General features: G+C 46.0%; 2 protein-coding genes across 2 annotated transcripts in view; one reads left to right on the top strand and one right to left on the bottom strand.

Moving 5' to 3' along the window:
• The window catches only part of RYR3 (ryanodine receptor 3), a 500,519-nt gene extending 493,488 nt beyond the window's left edge, over window positions 1-7,031 (top strand). Inside the window, exons 98-103 of the mRNA XM_072808654.1 lie at window positions 602-736; window positions 1,586-1,742; window positions 2,679-2,743; window positions 3,016-3,116; window positions 5,166-5,217; window positions 6,081-7,031. Coding sequence (XP_072664755.1) covers window positions 602-736; window positions 1,586-1,742; window positions 2,679-2,743; window positions 3,016-3,116; window positions 5,166-5,217; window positions 6,081-6,176 — 606 coding nt within the window. The 3' untranslated portion in view covers window positions 6,177-7,031. The remainder of the gene's footprint in view (window positions 1-601; window positions 737-1,585; window positions 1,743-2,678; window positions 2,744-3,015; window positions 3,117-5,165; window positions 5,218-6,080) is intronic.
• A 115-nt stretch (window positions 7,032-7,146) lies between these two features.
• On the bottom strand, window positions 7,147-21,133 carry AVEN (apoptosis and caspase activation inhibitor). The gene is made up of 6 exons (XM_072808663.1): window positions 21,103-21,133; window positions 14,102-14,172; window positions 11,438-11,533; window positions 8,824-8,949; window positions 8,415-8,739; window positions 7,147-7,613 (listed from the first exon to the last, which is right to left on the bottom strand). Exons 1-6 carry the CDS (start codon window positions 21,131-21,133, stop codon window positions 7,498-7,500), a joined length of 765 nt encoding a protein of 254 aa, XP_072664764.1. The 3' UTR covers window positions 7,147-7,497.
• Between the last annotated feature and the right edge of the window lie 3,272 nt (window positions 21,134-24,405).

Below are 24,405 nucleotides of genomic sequence, written 5' to 3'. Positions count from 1 at the left end.
CCTGCCAAAAAAGCAAGAGACCCTTCCTCTTCCCAGCACTGTCACTGTGCAGTCCTTAAATCCCTCCTTAGGTTGCTGAGGCCCAATCCCCAATCCCAGCACATGTCTGCTAGGGCCACCACCCAGAATGGCAGGCTGCTAGCTTTGTTTCCTCTCGGTTCTGCAGGCCAGGGGTCTAGGATCAAGGTGGGGGTAGACTTCGTTTCCTAGGAAGCCCCCTCTTGCTTTTTCACTTGCTCTCCCCTCAGTGCCTGTGGCTCCTGGTGTCTGTGTCTGTCCCAATCCCTCTCAGAAGGACTCCACCTAGGCTGGAGAGGGGGCAGTTCTGTCATTGCAGTTTACCTCTTTAAAGGCCTGATTTCCAGATTCGCTCACATTCTGGGATGCTGGAGGCTATGAATGTGGGGGGATAGAGAATTTAGCCCACCCCCCATCCCTGTCTTATCCCCCTAGCCCCGTGATGTCCACCTGCAGTAGGACAGCCTTTGCTGCCACCCCTTCCTCTGTCCCCTTCCCACCACACCTTTCTTGTTCACTTGGGGTCTCCCGAGAAGCTCTCGGGGTGGACCCACCTCCTCCCCCTTCTCCCTCCTGCTGCCAGCTGGTCCTGACCGTGGGTCTCCTGGCTGTGGTGGTCTACCTCTACACCGTGGTGGCCTTCAACTTCTTTCGCAAGTTCTACAACAAGAGTGAAGATGATGATGAGCCGGACATGAAGTGTGACGACATGATGACGGTGAGAGCCCACCGCCAGCGCGGACCAGACATTAGAGTGGAAGTGCCCAGGCAGACGGACAGATAGATGGACGAGAGGAGGAGCGGGGGGCTGTAGGTGTCCTGGGCCTAGCAGGTCTTGGCCACCTCCACAGGTGTCCAGGATGCTGCTACCTTGGCCTGGATGTCAATGGACCTGCACCGAAGTTGCTTGGGAGTCCAGCTTCAGTTCTGTGTCTCGGAGAGCTGGGCCGGGTCCCAGGGATCAGGGGCTCCATGTGTTCCAACCAGCCCCGGGGCGGTTCTCGCAAAAAGACCACTATGGTCGGGGAGGGGGGGACCAGCCGCTAGAAGGGGGGCACCCACACCTCAAGATGTTCATGGTGACGGGCTGCAGGGACACCGCGTGCCAGGCGCCCTGGTCCATGGTCAGCTCTCCAGGCAGTAAGAACAGGTGGAGGCGGTCCTGCTGCCCTCCCGTCAGGCGCCCCCGCAGGCCCCACATGCGTCGCCTTGCTGCCCCAGCCTCCCACGTCACTGCCTGTGCCCGCTGTAGGGCCAGCACCCCCCTAGGTTCCCCCCCCCCACCCCAGCCAGGCCCTCAACCTCCTGGGAGGCACCAGCAGCCTCGGGGCAGTTGGACTTCTGCACCCCCCAGGCATCCCCCTGCGGACCTCAAATCGTTCACCCCTTTCCTCTCCCTTTAATGAGGGAAGAATATCTGCTATAGGCCGAGTGTGACAAGGCTTTCACCTGCGATGGGGGGCGTGGGGGACGGCAGGAGCCGCGGGGCTGAAAGGTCCGCTGACTGGCAGGCTAAAAACAACACCCTGCGACTTTCCCCAAAACTGCCATTCTTGCCGTTCCCCAGTGTTACCTGTTCCACATGTACGTGGGAGTGCGAGCCGGGGGCGGCATCGGTGACGAAATTGAAGACCCCGCCGGTGACCCCTACGAAATGTACCGCATTGTCTTCGACATCACGTTCTTCTTCTTTGTCATCGTCATCCTGCTGGCCATCATTCAAGGTGGGCTGCCGCTCGTGGGAGGTACGAGCAGGGCGTACGCCTGGTTCCCTACCCTCTGGGCCTGGGCCTGTGAGTGGAGGTTCACACTCGTCGGACTCGCTTATTCAGCAGAAACCTACTGAGCATCTGCCGTGCGAGCGTGAGCCACACGCAGCCGTACCCAGGAACTCACACCAGGAACCTGTGAATCCAAGTGGGGGTCCAGCCCAGCTCCTGTCCCCCCGCCCCGAGGTGCTGGTGTGCTCCTCCCTCAGCTCCCCGGTGCCTCCCGTGGCAGGTCTTGTCCTGCAGCCTCGGCTCCTGCCCTCATTTTCTCCCAGACCCTGTGGTGACGAAGGAGCGGAGAGGGGAGTCCTGAGAGCGAGCCAGCGTTCCCTGGGGGGAGGGGTGCTGATATTCTAGTCACTAGGTTGTCAGGAATGAAGAACGGTGATGACTTTAGTTTGCGTCATGCCACTAACTGTGCTCGGTCCTTCAGAGCCAAGTCGGGGGAGCAATGGGATGGAAACAAGAGAGCAAAGACACGTAGACACGAGTACAGCAGCAGACCAAGGGAAGGTGCACACCCAGGACCTGCCGGTGCTGCGGTGGCCCTCGGAGATAGGGGCGGAGGAGAGACTAACCGCATAGGCATCCCGGTACCCATCAGTGCCTATGGCGCTGCCAGGAAGACTGAGCCACAGGCTGCGTGGGGGCGACCAGGTGGTCAGGGCGGGCGGGCCAGTGTAGACCGCCGCACAAAGGTGGGGTGAGGGGGAGCACAGACGCGGGCCAGCATGTGCCACTCGAGAACTTGCTTTGTCTGACTGTGCTTTACAGGTTGAGCCCGATGGTCACTTTCTTGCAAACACCGTGGCCTCTGCTGCTGAGCCTCTGCCCCGAGCCAGCCTGCAGCTCCCTGAGGTGCTTTACCTGTCTCTGTATTTAAAATACCAGGTCTCATCATCGACGCCTTTGGAGAGCTGAGAGACCAGCAGGAACAAGTGCGCGAGGACATGGAGGTAACGCTGGACTGGCCCCAGCTGTGTGTGCCTTGCGGCCATGGGTCTAGAATCCTTGGGCCTGCTCCCACCTGGTGCTGCTCCGCTGCACCCTCCCCGCACCCCCCCCCCACTCCGCTCGGCTGGCAGCGGCTCCGTGGCACCGGGGGGATGACTAACGCCAGAGCACTGGAGACCGAGTCTGCACGGTCCCCCGTCGGGAGACTGCGGCCCCTCCCCTCCCGCCAGGTAGCACGTGCTGACGCTCCTGCTGCCTCTCTCCTTCGCCGTAGACTAAGTGCTTCATCTGCGGGATTGGCAACGACTACTTTGACACGACTCCTCATGGCTTCGAGACACACACCTTACAGGAGCACAACTTGGCCAACTATCTGTGAGTGCCCTCGCTCCACAGGGGCCGGGGCGGGGACAGAATGAACTAAAGGGCGATGCCCCCTGCGCACCTCCAGGCCCCATTTCCGCCTCTTTCCCCAAGTAGAGTTGAGTGGGGACACCTCGAGGACGTCCCCCCCCACCCGGCCCACGTTCTGACCGATGTGTGCGGGGGGCTTTCCAGGCTCCTAGCAAAGGACAGCCTCCGCCGGGGACGGGACCCCAAGCCTCCGTCTCTCCTTCTCTACTGAACTTTCCCCATCACCGCTCGAGTGTTGGTTTTTAACCCTAACCCAAGAACAAAGCCTACAGCCCCACTTTTACTTCCAGCTACTGCCCCGCTACTTTCTGCCCTTCCAGTGAAGCTCAGAGTGTCTGGGCTCACAGTCCTCCATCTTTCTCTTCCTGGTCCCCTCTGAACCCATTCCAGACGGGCCCTCCCCCGCCTCCCACCCCCACCACATTTGCTCCTGTCACAGTGGTCAGTGACCTGCATGGTGCTGGATCCTGTGGTTCACCTGCAGGCCTCACCCTGCCTGTCCTCTCCGGGGAACATGCAAGTGCCAGGAGGGCTGGGTAGTGGGGATGTGGGTATTTCATGCTGCTCTATCCTAGCACTTGGCATAGTGGTTGGCCCCCAGAAGGTGCTAATAAGTATTTCACTTGTTCTGAATAAAGCTTTCCCTCAGGAATAAGATTTTCAGAGCCTATTATGTGCCATGGACTGCGTATGAAGCTCGTAACTGAAATAGAGACTACCTGGCAATTCAGATTCTCTACGTGATCATTTTCAAGAAAAGAAAAGCTCCCCTCTGGGTCTGCATTTTACTGTTTAGGAAAAACTGATCTTTAGGATGGAACAGGCTTAGCCTTTGGGAAAGGTGTTGTTATCAAAGGGAAGGAGCAAAGACCTAGCTCTTTGCTAGAATAGGAGTTTAAGGAAAAAAAAAAAAAAACCTTTACCCTTTCTCAAGTCAGGAGGATTCATCATTGTTAATTCTCATGAAGAGAATTTTCATGTTCATGGAGGTGATCAGGATGGATGTCCTTCTATAAATGGTGAGCACTTGGCCATTCATCAGGACCTTGGAGCAGAGAAACGTGAAAGGGTGCTGTAATGCTGTCCCCCTTCTACATCCTCCCATCGCACTAGATATTATAGTAGTCTTCCTCTGGCTCTGTGTACCTCTCGCAGCCTGCTTGAGGAGAGAGGACCCATCTCATTCATGTCTGAAACCCCCTAAAAATGGTGCTTTGTCAAATAAATATGCTAGGAGATAATGTCCTCCATGCCTGAGTCTCAAGGGAAAAAGGAGGACGGAACCAAATCTGTTTACGGCCTCTGAAGCTATACATCTAAGGGGACTCTGAGAGAATCTGAAATCTGGGGCTCAGGTTCTCTCCACCCTCAGTCTCACAGTCCAATCTTTGAGAGGATCTCTGAGGTCATGCAGTGTGAGCTGATAGACCAGCCCAGGCCCCAAGGAACCTGGGTATACCAGATGGACAGACTCAAACCTTAGCTCCACCATGGTCAGAATGTGTGAACTGCACTGGCATTTCTCAGATGGCCATAATACAAACCAAACTCTATTTCTGAAGAGAACTTAATGAGGTTAAATACTTTTTACCTTTTTTCATGATATATCTTTGAGACACACAATTTCAGTTCTACATTTACCTATTATTAATCATACAGTAAGAGTTTTGGTGACCATTTTAGTGTTTAAAAAAAAATCCTAGAGAAAGAACATGCAAGCTGGGGTGGGGGTGGGGAGAGGGAATGTTAAGCAGTGCAGAGCCCCACACGGGGCTCGATCCCGTAACCCTGAGTTCATGACTGGAGCCCAAATTGAGTCAGACACTCAACTGACTGAGCCATCCAGGTGCCCCTGTTAAGGATTTTTTAGAAAGGTAGCCAAAACGCTTCCTCCAAAGGGCTCTCAGCTCAAGGTTTAGGAATGGTAAAAAGAACTTCTCCTCACAAAAAGACTAACCAAAGTAAAATTGTCTTTGTCTCACTTATTGTACCTTTTTCCCCTTGTTTCAGGTTCTTCCTGATGTATCTGATTAATAAAGATGAAACGGAACACACGGGTCAGGTGAGGAACCAAGTGGCTTAAGAATCATACCCTGCATTAAGAGTTTCCCTTTCAGAAGTCTTGAGACTCAACAGAGCATAGGGTGTCTGTGGTAGACACATGACTTCGTTAGTCTCCAACGTACATTTTCCCCTACATTATTCCACCATCTCTTTGTGACTTACTTAAGAAGCCAATGTCCTAAGGCAACTCCAATCTGTTCCTAAAGACTTTCTGGTTATCCTTCCCAACTAACACTGACATTTTCTAAACCCCTGTGGTTACTGCTTCAGAGTAGAATAGCTGGAGGTGGGGAGAACATTACAGAGAAAAAGGACAAGGAGAAGCTGAGAGGGTGGCTCTAACAGAGAGTAAGATGGTGTGAGGACAGCCTGAGAAAGAGAACCACCGCACACAGTGACCCAGACTGTGGCAGTGTGGGTAATGAGTGAAAGTATATGTCAAGAGGGATTCTGTGACTGAGAACCAAGGGAAGAAAAGGTAGGTTATCAAATATTCAAACATCCTCAGATTTGTAGGAAAACTTCACAGCTCGGACACTGGAGAGGCAACTGGTTCTAGATTTCCCTTCAGTTCTCCAGGCATCTGGCCAAGCTAGCACTCACTGTCCCCTTCTTGTGCCACCTTCTGCCTTCTAACAATTACAGATGACATAGACTCAGCCCATTGCTGGATCATTGCATTGTGTTCAGTGTTTTGAGTTTTGGTGGGGCGGGGGAGGGAGAGGGGAGAGGAACAGAGCCAGCAAGAGGTGCAAATTGGGCCCCATCACCATTCTCCTGGGAGACCTTGCAGAGGAAAACCACCTGGGTTTGAGCTGACTGTGGTCCAAAAAGAAATGCCCTTTGTTCCCATTATTTCAGGAATCTTATGTCTGGAAGATGTACCAAGAAAGGTGTTGGGATTTCTTCCCAGCTGGTGACTGCTTTCGGAAACAGTATGAAGATCAGCTTGGATAAATTGGAATGAAAGAACTCTACAATTCTGGACAGTCAGCTTCCAGTGAAATAAATCTTTTATAGTTGTGCAAAATATTTGAAATGTGAAATATCCTAAATGCCTCCCTTACAAGAAAGTGTTTGTTACAAATATGTGCTATTTTGGAATTGATTTGGCTTTTTGTGCCTAATGGACCTAGCCCTGGGGGAGGTGACCTCTCAAACTGTTAAAAGATGGCAAAGAATCAAGGAAACTGTGGTTGAGAATACCTTCAAGTTTTTCAGTTGTAATGGCACTAGTTTGTTGCCACGGTGTCCTTGAGGAAAGGGCCACAAGGATGAAATCTTCAACGCACAATACCTGAAATTTTACACACTTGAACGTCACCTGACAGAATCACTAGTGACTCATGGTCTGAACTACAACTAATCATTTTAACTGCAGTCAATTATTTCCCAAGGTACGTGCTAGTGAATGTATTCAGAATCAGCTTGAAAAACTTTAAGCAGTTAAAGAACTAGAAAAACCAACCAACCCTTTGTTGACACTGAAATATCAAGTGCCTTAAAATCTCTTTAGATCTAGCTATGCAAATTTTTTATGTTTATGTTCCAGACGGACAGTTCCATTCATTAGTTGTGTTGAACTTCCGTCTTTATGAAACTGCACTTGAAGGTCATTCATATATTGTTTTTCAGTAACAGCTTGTCAACTGCTGTTATTAGAAGTACTGTACTGAAAAATCAGAAAAATTTCAATCTTATGCCAACCTGAGTACTGCTTTATGGTCCCCTTGTAAGTAGTGGAGCTGCTGTGTTTAGGTGAACTCCTTACATCAAAGGAAGTGCCCACTGCAATAAAGTAATACACACCAATCCATAGCGTCGGCCTCTTATAATGTGACCCTTTTCCCAGCAATTCCAGGATGGCTATAGAATCATCCAGAGGAGGTACAAGACCAAGAGCCTAAACCTCCAAGAAAGAAAGCAATTCTGTAGACCAGCGTTGGTTTATTTGGGCCAAATGCATGCCTTGTTTCTTGTTTCTAGTCTAGCAGCGGCACTGCTCAGCTGTAAACACTGCAAGGAAGGAGGCTGCCCTCAAGCAATCTAGCAGATCACTAAGCCAGAGAACAAATGCCACAAGTCTCTTAAATGTATAGTTTTGGATGTTGTGGAATGTAGAGGCAGGCCTTCACTGCGGCAAAGGTGGTGGGACACATGGGCTTGGAGCATGCTCAGAACCAGCTATTCTGGAAGGACAGCCTTGGGCCCACCCTGACTGGACAAGGCAACCAAAATCTGCTTCAGGCACTTTTTTTTCCCATTTTTCTTTTTTACGTTATGAAATCATACTGTCCAACCAGTCTTCAAGCTCTTCCTCAGTAACGGGTTTTGATGTACTTGGTTGCTCAGATTGCACATTCTTTTCGTCTGTCACAGATGGTTCTGCGGGACCTGGGGAAATGGAAGCCAAGTTAACAATTTCATGTCAGTCCCTTACTGGGGGCCCAGGCTGCCCTGGGGGGAGGGGGTGTTCCCGGACAGAATGCAGCTCTAGTTAGTGCTTTGCTTACAATAAGGGGGAACGTTCTAGCATTGCTCCTACTCCTTTAGCAGGTAGGATAATATCTGAACAGATTAATAAATGGGGTAGAGACCTGCTCTTCTGTTCATGCTCAAGGTGACTTTCATAGTTCACTGGTCTTCTAAAAAGACCCAACAGCTCAGTTTTCTGTTTACTCTTGTAGCAATCCTGGGAAGTCTTTAAAGGCTCTCACAAATGCAGTATGCGGGTGGAGCAGGCACCCTCGGCCTCCCCTTGGAGGGGCCACTTTCTCACAGAACACACACAAAGGAGGAAGTGCTCTTTTGTACAAAAATAAGATGGAAATAGCAAGTCTGGAGAGTTGGGTAACTGTCCTGTTGAGACAGTTGATTGAAAGGTCTGCTGCTGCACAGCCGAAGGCTACCAGGGTCTTAATGCCTTTTTAGGCACACATTCCAGCTGCAGCCTGGGTTTACTATTGCAGTCAGGCAGGTGGAGGCTCTGGAAGCCTGGCAGACGTAGCGAGAGTAATGGTGTCAGAAAGGTCGGCTCAGAGGAAGTGGGGATGTGAGCGTAGAAACAGATGTCCGTGGACACCACCAGATCCGTGTCAGACACTGATGCAGACGTGTGTGGGCACAATGCAGGTGGGGCTGTTTGCACAAAAACAAGAAGATGGATGGGAGGGGCAGGTAAACCAGAAGCCATACCTTGTCCTTCCTGGGCCATGTCTCTGTCTTTCTCAGATTCTAACCCAGGCGTCAGGTCCGGTAGGATGCTCTCCCCGTCTCTTACAGGTGCGTCTAGACTAAGCAGCAGATCTAATTCTTCCTCCAAGTGGTCTGCTGCCGACGGCAGTGGGGCAGTGGGTTTCTGGGGACCCCCCGAGGGGGCAGGGCAGCAGGCGGCAGGTTTCAGCTCAGAGACGGACCCCTTTCCGCCAGGACCCAAGGGCCCTTTTAACTGCATCCCCAGTCCCTTGGCTTCATCGTTCCTCTTTGGTTTCATCTGAGGAAGCTCTAAAGGAAGGGCGGTCTGAAAGAGAACCATGATAATGGAGTTAAGAACCTGAGTCTCACCATGGGGATTCCTGGGGGGGCTCAGTGGTTTAGCACCTGCCTTGGGCTCAGGTCGTGACCCCGGGGTCCTGGAGCTGAGTCCCACATCAGGCTCCCCGCAGGAAGCCTGCTTCTCCCTCTGGCTGTGTCTCTGCCCCTCTCTGTGTCTCTCGTGAATAAATAAAATCTTTAAAAAACAAAAAACAAAAAAACCAGAGTCTCGCCATAGCTGCTTAGGCAGAAACAGAAGCGAAGGAAGCCATACATTGTGGGATAAGACATTCAACTCAAACAGGAAGTTCACAAAGGGCCCCCCCAGCTCAGCCCTGCCCACGCGGGGGAGGTGGGGACCCCAGGGGCCGCAGCAGTGCCGGGGGGTCAGAGTTCCCGCCCTAACCCTGTGGAGTGGCAGCAGCAGGGTCTCCTCAGATGTCTGCAGATGCCCAGTGTGCGAGGAGTCACACCTGTTAAGAGGCCCCAAGGCGCAGCAGCAAACCCCATCTGTTCACCGTCCAGAAACGTACGAGTGGTGATGGTGAAGGATGGGTTGGTCAACAATGACTCTAGGTAACATTTGAATCAAAAACGCCAGACACACACACACACACAATTTGATTAGTTTTGCCTGGTTTGGGACTTTGTATAGCTGTAACCTTCACTAGGAGGGGTCTGGATGCTGGTCTCCGGGGGAGGGACAGGGCGGCTTCTGGAGTGCGGCCGGTATTCTGAGCCTCCAGCTGGAGGCTGAGTCCATGGTCACAATTCTGCATGCACTTTCCTGTCATGGTTTAACAAAAGCTGCCCCCCAGGTGACTGCAGCGTCTGGCTGAGGCTGAGCAGGTCGGCTGTGGAGGGAGGCCTGGGGTGACCAGCACGGGGGGAGCCCAGCCACCCCGCTGGAGGGCACTGTCCACTGACACATCCTGAGCACATCCAGTGTGCTGACGACTTTTAGAACAGGATGGCTTCGCACATCAGTTTTCATCCATCGCTGCCCATGTGCAACACGAAGCTGGCATGTGCCAAGGACCACATCCTATTCCTGGAGTCATTCTGTTGTCCCGGACCTAGGGTCTGGCATTGTTTTTAACTCCCAGGTGATGCTAACATGCAAACACCATTTGGAATAACGGCTCTATATCATGGGGGGAAGCAGGAGGTTCAAAACTATTTAAGCCAGGTTTCCAAAGTTACTGAAATTAATTGACACCGCTATCTTGAGGCCTGCCCCGGACAGGAGCCCCTCGCAGTCACAGGCTCACAGTACTTCCTTTGCTCCCCGAGAGAGGCCCCTCCTCTTGGTGTTTCCTGGTGTCTTATGCTAACACTTCCCCATTCCGCGGGCCCCCCTGCAGCTGGCAGGACCTGGAATCTCAACCACTAAGAAACACCCTCTCCCCCAAGCCCCCCAGACATCCCTAAAGCTCTGTGGCGATTCCATCAGAGGCAAATGCCACCCCGTCTACTTCTGTGCCTTCCCTTAACTGTCCCCCAGTGCTGAATTCCACTTGCTCCCCTAAACTGGGGGCCAGTTAGTGCCATGGACATGACAGGTTGGGGGGCAACCAATTCATGCATCTGCTCAACTTTCACACCACATTCAGCTGCAGAATGAAGGCAACCGTTGGAGTCACTGGGACTCAGTTTACACGCAAGACTGCTCAGGGTTTCACTTTTTAAAAAACAACGTAGTTGAGCCACAGTTACATTTTGGAGTCCCTGTAGTACAACCCACTGTGCCTCTTCCTCTCTCAGCTCACCAATCAGTTGCTATCTTACACCAGCATCTTCCAAATTTATGCTTCCAGCCATTAATTCTGAACCTATAGCCAACTACTGTTTCCCACTGATACCTCAGAGGCACACACCCAATAATGTGCAGGCCTCGCCCTTCCTGACACGACCCCGTCGCTGAGCTGCACAGGCTGGAAAGCCGAGGACAAGTCTCACTTGCTCGCTCCCCATTCCTAGCACTTACCAAGCCTCACAGACTTCCCTTCTGAAGCACCTCCCAGCAAAGGCCAGTCCTCTGCCCTCTCCACCCTCCTTGCCCGCGGCCCCCTATGCCCCGGGCCTCCGCAGCCTCCTGCTTTCCCTCCCTGCCCTCACCCTGCGATGCAGATCATCACTCACCGCAGTGTCAGGACACTGGGCCGGGGCACTCCAAATCCCACCCCCATGTGTTTACCCTCGGGATCTCAGACAACCTCCCCCTTGGTCCGGAATGCCCTTCCTAGCCACCAGCTTCCTAGCCCCGCCTCGTCGTCATATGTGCTGGCGGCACACGACACTGGTCCTTCATGGGACTGAGCATGGCTGGATGACCTCATCAGTATAGTTCCCAACAGATGAAGCCCCATGGGATCGAGACCCATGCCTGTGGGATCCATGCTGGATGTAAGCCTGGCACATAAATTTTTGAGTAAAATACCAGCCAGACTTTATAGTTTTCATTCAATTCCATTACATTTGATCCTTCAAAATGTTTCAAATGTAAAAACAAAAGAACGGAAAACTCTAAAAATTATTTCATTCTCCCTTAAAACTTTGAAAATGCGACCTTGACACAAGAGCCTCAGCCTTATGAAAGGAGAAGCTGACTATGAGACGTCCTGCAGGGTGACGTCCTTCACTCCTGTGTCCCTGCAGCTGGCAGACACTGTCGGGGTTTTTACCTGGACCAACTCGGCAGCAACATTGAGCCGGAGAGAGAGAGGCAGTTCTTGAAGGGCTCGGACCAGTGACTCGCAGTCCACATAAAACGCTGAATTCTATTGATGAAAAATCATATAAATATATCAGGTGATGATTACAAAGGGCCTGTTGGGGATAAAAGAGCAGATGACGACAGCAGTGAACACAGCATCCCCTGAAAGTGAGTCACAGATCACACGTGACAGGGCTGCCATTTCTATCATCCCTGCATCAGGATCAGCAAATCCCAAGCCACGTTCTGGAGCCAGAGGTCACACTGAGAGCAGGAACAGGGCAGTCCTCACCCCACACCAACATTGCACAGCAGCCTAGAAACTAAGGATGCTTCTGGAATGACTGGCAGATTGAGAGAAAAAGAAGCATTTCATGGAATCTACGTGATTCCAGAGCGATCACTCCAGAGGGCGGCCTTGGAGTGGAGGGGAGAGCCGGGGACGCAGTGTGGCGGGGCTCTGGGCACAGCCGCCAGGCTGGGACTACACCTCTACCCGCCCCAGACAGCACAGCACACCCCGCCCATGGGCTGCTGGCTTCCCTGGATCCCTCTCCTTGTTCGTGGAAGTCGAGGCCTGCCCCCGCGATGACCTCCCAAGTTGACAGTATCTGAGGGAACGTTCCAGGTTACTTCGAGGCTTAAGGACAGTCCAGTGGCTGCCTTCCAGCGCGCCGGCCACCCAAGAGAAAGAACAAGCCAAGAGTTGCTTATAATGGCCTCACATTAGAGGGAAGCACCGCTGAGCACCCGTCTACACAGGCCCCACAGGCCCCACTAGAAACACAGCTTATTGTAAATCACTGGCTTCGAGTACGAAGGAAAGCTGGGGGTCACCTGCTCGGGTCTGGGTTCTGCCACAGGAACATTGGGATCATCTCGGGGAGACCGGCCTGCAATGAGTGCAGGCAGTGACCCAGAGGAGGGAACCCACGGTCCGCCCCCCACCCCAGCAGGGCAGGAGGGTAGAGGGAAGCAGTGTGGCTTCCAGCAGCCCTTCCGAAATGCTCCCCAGTGTGGCCAGATGCAGTGTGGACAGCACCTGAGGGGGCCCCGGCCCTGGAACAAAGGAACTCACTTCTCAAAAAGCGCAGTGTACTCAAGGAGCGGGGCAGAGGGCGGCAGAGCCCTGCAGGGAGCGAGACGTTCAGCACACATGGCCTCTCTTACCAGCACGCTGCGTCTTGGGGCTGTGACCAGACCCGCGTGGCCGTGTCTGCATTTTCAAGTTTGTAGAAACTCTCAACCTGATAGAAGGGGTGATCCTAAATGCTTAACCTATGGGTGTGTCACCACTTGACATCCTGAATCATGCCTCCCCACCGCCTGGGTAACCACGCACACACGGTGAGGACCTGGTCTCTGCCTTGCCTGCGCACCATTCACCTGCACCCCCCCCCCCAGCTCCCCAGACAGAAGGACCCTGGGGCGTGCTGGGGTCTGGCTGCAAGTGTCCAACTTCCTCTGCCCTCTTTTGCATCATGTGCAAGGTACATGCTCCACAACTAAAGGAGGCAGGTGTATGCACAAGGATACAGGGAACAGCCAGCCTGTGCCTCTGAGCCATGTCCTGAATGATGGACATCTGGCTGTATCTGCTTCTGGAATGTGTGTTGTCGTCGTCCCCCCCCACCCCGGTCTCTAACTCCTGCCCATCATCCAAGGCCCAGCAGACACTGTGTGGCCTCCAGGCTGCCATCAAGTTTCGTCAAACCACCAGGTGGAGTTGCCGGGGTCCTGGAGCCTAGAACCTGACATCAAATGCCACTTTGGAAGAAGACTCCTTCGCTCAGGACCAGTCTTTCCCCTAAACGGCTAAAGCAGAAAGTCTAACATATAAAATGCGCTGAGGAGAAAAGCTTCTAATAGTCAAGTGTGAATTTTAAAGTAGGCTTAATTGGAATAATAACAATTCACTTTTTGGCTAGGTCATAAAATAACTGGGAGGTTCCTTTTTGCCTGGAGAGTCTCGTCCCCATATGTACCTGGCCAACCCTGGTGGTCTCTCACAACTGGAGCATGCAGCCTCACTGTACTGATGCCTTCTCTCCTACATGCTCTGAGGCCAGCAGCAGAAGCCAGCCTTGGTGGTTAGAACAAAGCCCCACCACCCTAGTCTTGAGGTCAATGTGCACAGAACCTTGGTCAATGTGCACAGAACCTAGTCTGGGTACTGAAAATCTGTCCCCTCTGTCCAGGAACCTTATTACTTCCTAGATTCTAAGTCTCAGTGTCCATGTAAAGGCACACTAATTGGTGAGAAAAGAACCTGCTAGCAAGCCCACTTTGCAGCTAAAGAAAAAAATAGCCTTCAATCAGATCATTATACTTTCCAAAATTCTTGTCATCTTTTTCTTTCTCAAGTAAGCAAAAACAGAACCTTGTGAGGAGGTAAGTGGGTCATGAACCAGTTTTGATGGGGAATTGATGAATTTAGTTTGGGATGTGTCCTGCCCACACATCAACTTAAAATATTCAAAGTCAACTTGCCTTCTCTCTGCCCCATTAATGGCCTTGCCAACTCACCGGGCCACCAAGCTAGGAAGCTTAGCACCACTGCACACCTTTCTTCTACCATAAAGGTCTTCAGCCTTGAGAAGAGCCAATCCACATTCAAGACAAACCATCTTACCTGTTTTGGACCTGACACTTCACCATCCCACTCTTTCTCTTCAACAAACCGGAACTGTGAGAATGAGTCCCCTAGGGATAGAAAAAAATAATATTTTATGCTGAAGCCAAAGGAAAACACTCTGTTCTCTAAATTTTCCCTTTGGAATAAAAGTGCCATTTCTGAAGAGCTAACTGTCCTGAATTCGGGGATAGCATTCAATAGAGGTTCCTGGCTTCCCCTGCCATACACAGCAATCTGGGCATGATGGGCACCTGAAAATACTGTTGGAACCTGAATTCACAGTTTCACACCATTCTCAGTAAGCCACCATCTACGTGCTTCTGGGGAGAGAACTAAACCAGCCTGCAGACATGGCCATCGACTCATATTTAGCACATTTTCATCTCATCTGCTTAATGTATGCAAGGAAATGGATATTTATGATTTGGGGAGTGGGCACAGCTGAAAAGGCAGAAGAGAACTGAAGGAAAGCAGTTCTAGGCTGACCCACAATATGACAGACTGAAACCATCTCTCTCTTTTAAAAGATTTATTTCTTCATGAGAGACACACAGAGAAAGGCAGAGACACAGGCAGAGGGAGAAACAGGCTCCCTGTGGGTAACTCGATGTGGGACCAATCCTGGGACTCCAGGATCATGCCCTGAGCTGAAGGCAGATGCTCAACCCCTGAGCCACCAAGGGGCCCCTTAAACTATCTCTTTGAGGTAAGATTATCAACCTTATCGATCACCCCAAAAGTCACCTGGTTAGAATGTCAAATGACAAATAAAACTCCAAGAATGGGCATGAGATTAGTTCATGTGAATCGTGGTGCACTCAGCTCTTGGAATAAAGGAAAACCAAAAAACAAGATCAGCATAAACAAAGCATGAAGGATGATTCTGGATAGCAAGCTTTGACACAGACTTATTTTGTAAATGCATACTTATTTGGTTATTTGTCTAAAGAACACCTAAATTTATAAGTGAAGGATTATTTCTCATTTCCCTGCCTAGCTTCAGGATCACCAAAATGTGGTCCCAATAACCCATTTACTTCCTACTTCTTCAGACTTTCTGCTTGAGTCAGCCTATCACATTCCAGAAATACTTCCTATTCCATCCTAGCCTCTTTCTGTTTTAATCCTTCCCTTTTGACTGGAAGACCCACACACAGCTACCCATTCATATTGTATTTAGACTCCAAGATTCAGGTTCAGGGCCACTTCCTCCTTTGTGATACCTCTCAGGTGGTTTAACCATAGAATCCATTCTTCTAAATTAAAAGAGGGAAAAAGAAGTGAAGAATTCACAATTAAAGAGACAAAGATAAAATAAGAATCTATACCACCCCCTTGTTTCCAAAACACAGGGATCACAATATGAACATTTAACAAGATCAAATTCAAGGCAAAAAGAACCAAGAACACTATCAGGAGAAGAGGTAAAGTTAATACTTAGTCATTGGCGAATAAATATGATCCCTCAAAAATTATGACATAAAGGATCTGAATAATATAATTAACAAGGTCTTATGTGTGACTACAGATATATAAGTATAAACATGCGTGTGTTTATTGTGATTATATCTGTGTATTTTCTTTATAAATATCTGTGCAACATTAGTTTTTAAAAAGAGCTAAAAAAAAAAAAAACTATAAAAGGCCACAAAAAACTCAGTAAATCCTAAAATGTAGCAGTCCTACAAACCATATTTGCTGGTGATAAACATTCATAGCACATAAAAGCAAAGGATTAATTGCTCTTACATACAAAAAGCTTCTACAAATCAACAATGAAAATAAAACCACCAATAAGAAGAGGAAAAGGAGTGAAAATAAGAAATACCATTCTCATATGTATATACATATGAAATAAATAATATGAGTAAATTAAAAATCAATCTGGTAGATTTTTAAAACTTGGCCAAATACCTGAATGCCTTATTCAGTGTTATTTTTGGCATTCCTGAATTTTTTTTAAGTAGGCTCCATGCCCAGTGTTGAGCCCAACATGGGGCTTGAACTCACAACACTGAAAACAAGACCTGAGTTGAGATCAGGAGTTGGACGTTTAACCTACTGAGCCACCTAGGCACCCCTATGGCATTCCTGAACGTATACATTACAAAGGATGCTATGACTGCAGAGATTACTATAATATATAATCAGCACATAACAGTAACACAAACAAGGCATGCTACATGTACTGATGTTTAATATTTGAATATTCACTTTCAAATACAGATTAGATTCCAACAATGGCTAAATAGCTTGTTGCAAACCAATCCTCTTGCTGAGAACAACTTATGAACACTAGGCAAGAAGAGCTACCAAAGGAGAACATGAGTGAGAAAAGTCCCAGAAAGAAGCTAAGGAGGTAATAAATCTAACATTTAGATTTGCTTTTCTCTTTGAGACACTTGTTCATTCCCAAAGGTAGCATCAAGAAACTGAAGATCTGAGCATACAGTAACCACCTACAAGGCTGTGAAGATACTGAGAGCTTTCGCTAGCTTTATGGCTAGGGTGGACAAAAGTCACTGTTCAGGGCCCATGGATGAGGATGAGTTTTGGAAAGTCAAGGCTCTCAGATGGGATCCCTCATGACTACATCTTAGAGGTGGGGACAAGGAACAAGCCAGTCCTCACACTGAGGCAGAGCTATAAGTCCCAACCTCTGATTCTGTCTACGAGAAGCCAAAGTAAATCCTTTTTGGAGGAAAATAACATTATTTATAGCCTAAAGTTATCTCTACTATTTTTTATAACCGGTGTCCAAAATTCATTAAAAATCATCAGGCTTGGGCAGTCCGGGTGGGTTAGTGGTTTAGCGCCGCCTTCAGCCCAGGGTATGATTCTGGAGACCCGGGATTGAGTCTCACGTCAGGCTCCGTGCATGGAGCCTGCTTCTCCCTCTGCCTGTGTCTCTGCTTCTCTTTCTGTGTCTCTCATGAATAAATAAAATCTTTAAAAAAAATCATCAGGCTTATCAGGAGAAGAGACCAAAGTAACAGAAAACTATGAGAGAGGGGAGCTAGGGGAAAGCCTAGAAAAAGACCCACAGAGATTAAGATTTTAGAGTTACCAGATATGGCTTTTGTAATTGAGCAATGTAAAAATTTCAATAATAGGAAAATCTCTAAAATCACAATGACATCCACAAAGTCATCTTTGATTCAGACAAAATACACACATAAAACATACAAAGCAGAAAACGGTTGCAAAAAAATGGTATACCAAAAACATGCTTTGCTTAAAATTGAACTTCAAAACACATTTTTAAAATTCTAATAAATAAATCATATAGAGGCCAACTTTGAAAACTAAGCTTGTTAACATTTTAGACTACTAAAGAATGCCAACATCTCTAATCCTGTCACTGAAGAAGAAGAGCATTCACAGTTGTCCAAATGATGAAGCCTAGCATCAAGAGTGCTTCTGGAAAACGTTACCAAAGTTCTTCTTTCCAAAATAACATGCACAATAACAACGGTGCTCCTCCTCTATCCTGTGCATCACACACTTGAACACCCAGACCTCCTTTAAATACAACAGCACAGTCCATTAGCAATGCATTCAACCCTGCTCCTGCTTTATTCTCTTGCTGAAAGAGTTCCTCGTTTCTCACAGTAGCATGGTGCATCCACAAGAAGTATAGAATGGAAACCAGAGACCAGTGACAGCTAACTGTGGCTGACAATGGACCAAACATGGTGAAGGATGTCTTAGGGGTCACAAGCTTTTAAAGATTGGGTCACATTCACCTGCTGTGTTCAGAAAGTAATTATGGCACAGTGGATAGAACAGAACTAGAAAGTATAAAAGGAGTACTGTACTTTCTTCCTTCTTCTTCTTCTGCCAAAGACTAATTTCATGAGTTACAAGAGGTTGTGGAACTGCCTTGTATATTTACACAATAACTGCCAACAAGACGGAGGAAGAGTCAGTTCCTGTTACACAGGCTGTGTGGAAAACAGCAGCCACCAAAATCCCGTAATATTCTACTTTGCAGGGCAGCCCTGGTGGCGCAGAGGTTTAGCGCCGCCTGCAGCCCGGGGTGTGATCCTGGAGGCCCGGGATCGAGTCCCACATCGGGCTTTCTGCATGGAGCCTGCTTCTCCCTCTGCCTGTGTCTCTGCCTCTCTCTTGCGCTCTCTCTGAATGAATAAATAAATAAACCTAAAAAAAAAAATTAAAAAAAAATTCTACTTTGCAGATAAGAATACCAAAATAGCAGGCCTGCTAAATCCAATGACTGCTATTAAGAATGTAATTATTCACTGGAATTTGCTAAATAAGGGGAGAGGGGCAAATTTAAACAAAACTGCTATATTTTGAGAGTTCACGTTTTTCTTACATATAAAGTCTCATATCATTCTATTCCAGAAACAACGCTGAAGTTGGTGTGTGTGAATGATGAAAGTCATGATACAAGTGATACTGAAACATTCTGTTACATCTTAAAAGTCGACATTATTGCCACAATTTTAGAGTCAAAATTAAAGATAGAATTTTTTTCAATCCTCTAATTGTGTGAAGCAGCAAAAACATTAAAAGTTAGATATATGTGTTGGCAGCAATCTTAAGTATGCTTCTGAAAATATTTAGAAAGTATGTTTCAAGCAGTGCACAATGCTTCAATTTCTCGGTTTCCTTCAATGAAATTCATGATCATCACACAAATCTCCAAGGCCAGTGGTTAATGAGGAGAGAAATCTTCACCTAGTCTATAACCTAGTTATTATTGGAAAGGACAAGGTAAATTGCCAAGGGACAACATTACTATCAGCAGTACTGTACTCTGTGTAGTATAATATAGCAACTGCAGGATCAATCTAACAGCAGTCAGTGGGGTAAAAGGAGAATCTATATATTGTCAAAATTAAATCTACTACAGATTTTTATTAAAAAATTTCGTTTTGTTGAAATTTCACAGTTTTTTGGTATTCCAGACATCCATTCTATGAACTGATACTTAGCTTTAGTTTCAAGCTACATATGACTTAAGACATGACCATTTGGCCAAAATGTGTATTTGGCATGCCTCCAATATTCAATTAGTGACATTCTAGAAGGAATTTTAAAAATAAGGTAGCTTATGTAAATACAGCATGGTGACTGTAGTAAATAATACTGTATTGCATAATTGAAAGTTGCTAAGCGTAGCTCTTCTATCATAACAGATGTTAAGTATATGTGTGGTGATCATTTTACAATATATACAAATATTGGATCATTATGTCATACACCTGAAACTAATATAGTGTTATAGTCAATTATACCTCAATTAAAAAAAATAAGGTAGCTTTATTATCTATACTGACATGGAAAAGATTATCTCAACCGTTACGTGTTGAAAAAATCAAGTTTTAGTGCAAATAAGATATATATATGTATATATGTGCATACACATATATACACTTACTATATACACATATATGTGTGTATATATCACACACATATACTGTATATATAGTATAGTATAGTTTATAGTATATATATATAGCATAGTATATATAGTATAGTATATAGTATATATACTATATACACACACATATATGTGTGTATATATCACAAGGATACTAATATATGCAAAGATATAAACTGAGACAATTATATACCTATTTTAAGAATTTCTCAGAGGGTGGGATTGAAGGAGACTTCCTTTCTGCATAATACATTTTCTAGTTGAATTTTCCTTTATAAACAAGTGCATATTACTTTTGGAGCCTAGCCAGAAAGAAGTAAGGAAAGCTAGGAAAAAAGCTGAAATTTCCTGAAGGCAAGGACCTTCTCATAGTGAATTTAAGGCAAAACATGCACAGATCTCATAGGCTGGAACCATAGATATCATTCATTCTAACCCTCACTTGATAGAACAGTAGAGAACCTCAGGTCTAGAGAGGCTCAGTGACCTGACCAAGGCCATGTGGCCAGTTAATGGCTAGTCACCAAGACCTCTTGACACCTACCATTTATTATTATACCTATAACTAATAAAGTTATTTCCACTAGGCTTCTTGGCTATCTCGTTCCCTTGAACAAAATATTTATGACATCTGATATACTAATATTTGGCACACTGACATATTTGAAAATAGGGAAACCCAAACTCAAAAATAAAGAATTCTTCATTTTAGGAATTAATTCAGGGGTTCCTTTAAATAACTACAATATGGCTTCTAAAAATAAAACTATGTTTTGTAGAACTCTAAGTACTCTGTTAATGATGGTGTTGGAGAAATAAAGGTGATATATCAAGTCCATCACTGTATTTATAATACCCAGGATTCTCACTCCGCCTAACTTCTCAAATTGGTCTAACGCAGGTCTTAGAATCAATGATGAAGTGGACACTACACTTGTTAGAATTCTACAGCACCAATATGCTTTCAAAAAACTTACCATCTAGTCCTTGATAACAAAGCTTTGAATTATCAGCTTACCCTTTCAGCCCACCAGCAAAAAAAAAAAAAAAAGAAAAGAAAAAGAAAGTACTTAATATAATCATAAAGCTCTCCAATGGAAGTTTCAGGTGGAATTACAAGGAACAACCGTTATATGGGCAAAGAGAACCTGCTAAAACTTCCAGTTTCGACAATACACATCAGGTGTACATGAAGAGCGAGTGTGAAAGATAGAAGATGTGCCCAAGCCTAATAACACCCCTTGAAGTAATTCTGTAGTGGCAATTCCCTTAAATGACATCTGTCCTAGGTATCTGGAGCTTTTTCTCATAAAATTGGCCCAGACATCTGTGGTGCATCCTTTCAGAAACTAACTCTAGAAAGCAAGAGGAATGGATCGCTAGTTCTGGATGAATACTTCATCTTGAGCTCCATTTTCCTGGCTCTCCTTTATTTGCCCCACAGCCTTTACAATATGCCCTCAAACCAGGATACATGTCTCTGCAAACCACAGATGAACTTCACAGGCTGACAAGTTCACAAATCTTCACAGAAAGAGAATATTTCTCAATAGTCACCATGATGGCTGCTATAAAAAATGAAATGTACCTTTTTTCTCTCTGAGTTTCTCTATTCTCATCTATGAGAGAGGACATATTTGGAAGTTAAGGTGGATCCTAGGTCCACAGAGTGACTCAGCTCAAACCAAAGATGACCTATATAGTTCAGCTCTATATAGGACATAAAAAAATCTTTGCAGGATCCCTGGGTGGCGCAGCAGTTTGGCGCCTGCCTTTGGCCCAGGGTGCGATCCTGGAGACCCCGGATCGAATCCCATGTCGGGCTCCCGGTGCATGGAGCCTGCTTCTCCCTCTGCCTATGTCTCTGCCTCTCTCTCTCTCTCTGTGTGTGTGACTATCATAAAATAAATAAAAATTTTTAAAAAAATTTTAAAAATTTAAAAAAAATCTTTGCTACCCAATTTCTAGCTCCCATGGATGAACATTTCTACATGTAGACATCAAGCACTTCGACATTTACCCTAAGACAAAGCAACGGCTAACACTTTGTCTTTGTCAGGAAGATTATCCAAACCACTAAAGTGATTAATAAAAAATTAGGTTGAGCCAAAAGAATGAGAAGAAAAATCTCTCCTGCTCAACAGTGACCTATAATTAGCTTTCTCACCAGATGTGGGGCCCCAAAAGCCCCTGAGCATCAAATATCCACATTGAGCACTACATAATAAGATGTGCCTATCTTTCCAATGCCCCTAAAAAGTGGCTTCCCCAACTGCATGGGTTATGTTGAAGGAAAAGCCAAATACACTCGAGTACCATAAGAGGGTTCTAAGCTTTATGAGAGAAGGATGATGCTGACATTCTGGAATTTAGAATATAGCTGTTCCCCCCCACCCCAAAATAGGTGAGTATTCTGTGTTAACCCTGTACTATTGTGGACAATCTAGTAAAACTTCTCAGATCAATTATTTTCTGAATCAAGGCCAACAGCAAATCCTGGCACAGAATTCCAAGATGAGAGTAAATGATTACATGTGGCAGAATAAAGAAGAGAAGGACCAATCCTCAAATGGTCAATGGAATCATGAGATGTTAGAACTGACCTGTAGTAAAATAGCATATCCATTACAATTAGGTCTGGCTGTAACAAAGACCTGAGAATTTATGTCTTAAGCAATATTAGAAGTTATATTTTGTCAACTAAATGAAGTCGAGACTTAGGCAGTCAAAGGCTGGTATGGTGGCCCAGGCTCCTTCCAGGTCATTGCTCTGCAATTCCTATCAAGGCCCTTCTTGTCATGCTCCAAGATGATGACCAGAGCTCCTGCGATCCCATCAAAATTCCAGACAGCAAAATGGAAGAAGACTTGAAGGGGCAAAAAGCATGCATCATCTGTCTGGTATGTTTTCCCAGAAACTACCATAGGACTTTTCCATTTATTTCTCTTTGGGTCATAAGAGTATCTTATTATCAAGCTACAAGGAATGCAGGATAATTAATTTCTTCCCAGGTGGCCATGTGCCCAGTTAAGAATCAGGGGTTTGAAAGGAAATAGAATAAATGAATGAGGTGGGGAAGCAAATATTGATGCTTGAATAACATGGTTTTGAACTGCGCAGATTCACTCATATGCAAATTTTTTTGATAAATACAACACCATAAACGTATTTTCTCTTATGATTTTCTTAACATTTTTTCTCTAGTTTACTGTATAGTAAGTAATGTATATTATACATTTAACACACTAAATATGTATTAATCAATGGTTTATGTCATCAGTAAGGTTTCTAGTCAACAGTAGCCTATTAGTAGTTAAGTTTGGGAGGAAATCAAAAGTTACACAGGAATCTTCAACTGCATGGGGGGCTGGCACCCCTAACCCTGTGTTGTCCCAAGAGTCAACTATACTCTCTCTGAGAAATTACCAGAAGGTCCTACTCAAGGGTAGTTAGTAAGGGCAAGTTTCTAATGTAGTGTTTGTGCTCACTTTAATGTGAGTTGTCTCCAATCGTTTTTAATGAAATACATGTACCTCCAAACTTCTCAAATTATAGTTAAAATTAACTTTAGAAAATTAAAAAAAAAAAAAAAGAAAATACATGCCTTTTCAACTTTTCCTCCAATTCTGAGAGGAGGTGTTAGATAAATTTCTAGTTTCCAGCATAATACAAGAACTTTTCACCAAAATAAATACAAGACATGCATACTGTTTACTACCTTTCTCAGGGAAAATGGGAATATGTGAAGTTAAACAACAATAACTTTAGGAGTAACCATTAATTTAGTAATTTTTTTCATTGTTTCATATATTTTTCAGCCCAATTATGTGCCAAACACTATTGGGTGCTAATAATATAAATAGATAAGACACACTCGCTGCTGTCCTTGCTCTTGAATTCTGAGCTAAACAAATCAAGAGGGGACTACAAGATAGAGAAAAACATAAAATTTAAAGTAAATGTATTTTTTTAAGATATTATTTATTTATTCATGAAAGACACAGAGAGAGGCAGAGACAGAGGCAGAGACAGAGGCAGAGAGAAGCAGGCTCCATGCAGGGAGCCCCATGTGGGACTCGATCCTGGGTCTCCAAGATCATGCCCTGGGCCAAAGGCAGGCGCCAAACAGCTGAGCCACCCACGTGTCCCATAAAGGAAATTTAAATTCCTTCCCCAAATCTTTAGAAGAGTTTGCACTCTCCCTTTCTTGTTTTACACATATAAACACATAATGTTATGCTCATGGTGTTGATTTACTTAAAAAAGATTCAGTACTTATCTGTACTTTATTTACAGCCTGACACCCAAAAGTTGGTGCAAACCATCACACAAAGTTTCCAGGTCAATTGCCTGAAGTAGACTGTCCTCTAAGACATCAACAATCTTACAATGACACACAATTCACTTCCCAGATGAGGAAGGAAAGCTAGACCAATGCCAAACTATCATTATCTACAAAAATAGCCTCACATCTGTAGAATGATGCTCAGATTCAACACACATACACACACACACACACACGCACACATACACCCCAGTATAGCAATACAGAAAAATGCACAATCCCACTAGTACAGTGATACTTTCCCTTCCAAAGATCACTTTGAAACTTGGTGATGTAGTCTCACAACAGAGTTAAACTTTGCTTAATTTCATGGTCTTCCACTGTTCTTTATTATTTCATTTTCTTGTCTACACTAAGTACTTTTTTGAACGTCAATCTACTCTAATTATTACTTATGTCTCTCAAACAGTATTTTCTACCTTAATCTGCTCAATTTTTCTTTTTGCAATTAAAAGTTCTCCACAAGGTTAATGTTAAATAACTAAGTCTCCAAACACTGTAATCCCCTGATGAAACAGATGGTTCAAAGCATACCTTCCAGAGGAT

Source organism: Canis lupus, chromosome 32 (genome assembly GCF_048164855.1).
Source record: "Canis lupus baileyi chromosome 32, mCanLup2.hap1, whole genome shotgun sequence".
In the NCBI taxonomy this organism is placed as follows: Eukaryota; Metazoa; Chordata; class Mammalia; order Carnivora; family Canidae; genus Canis; species Canis lupus.
Note: the sequence above shows the minus strand (reverse complement) of the source record. Positions and strands in the feature narration are given on the sequence as shown.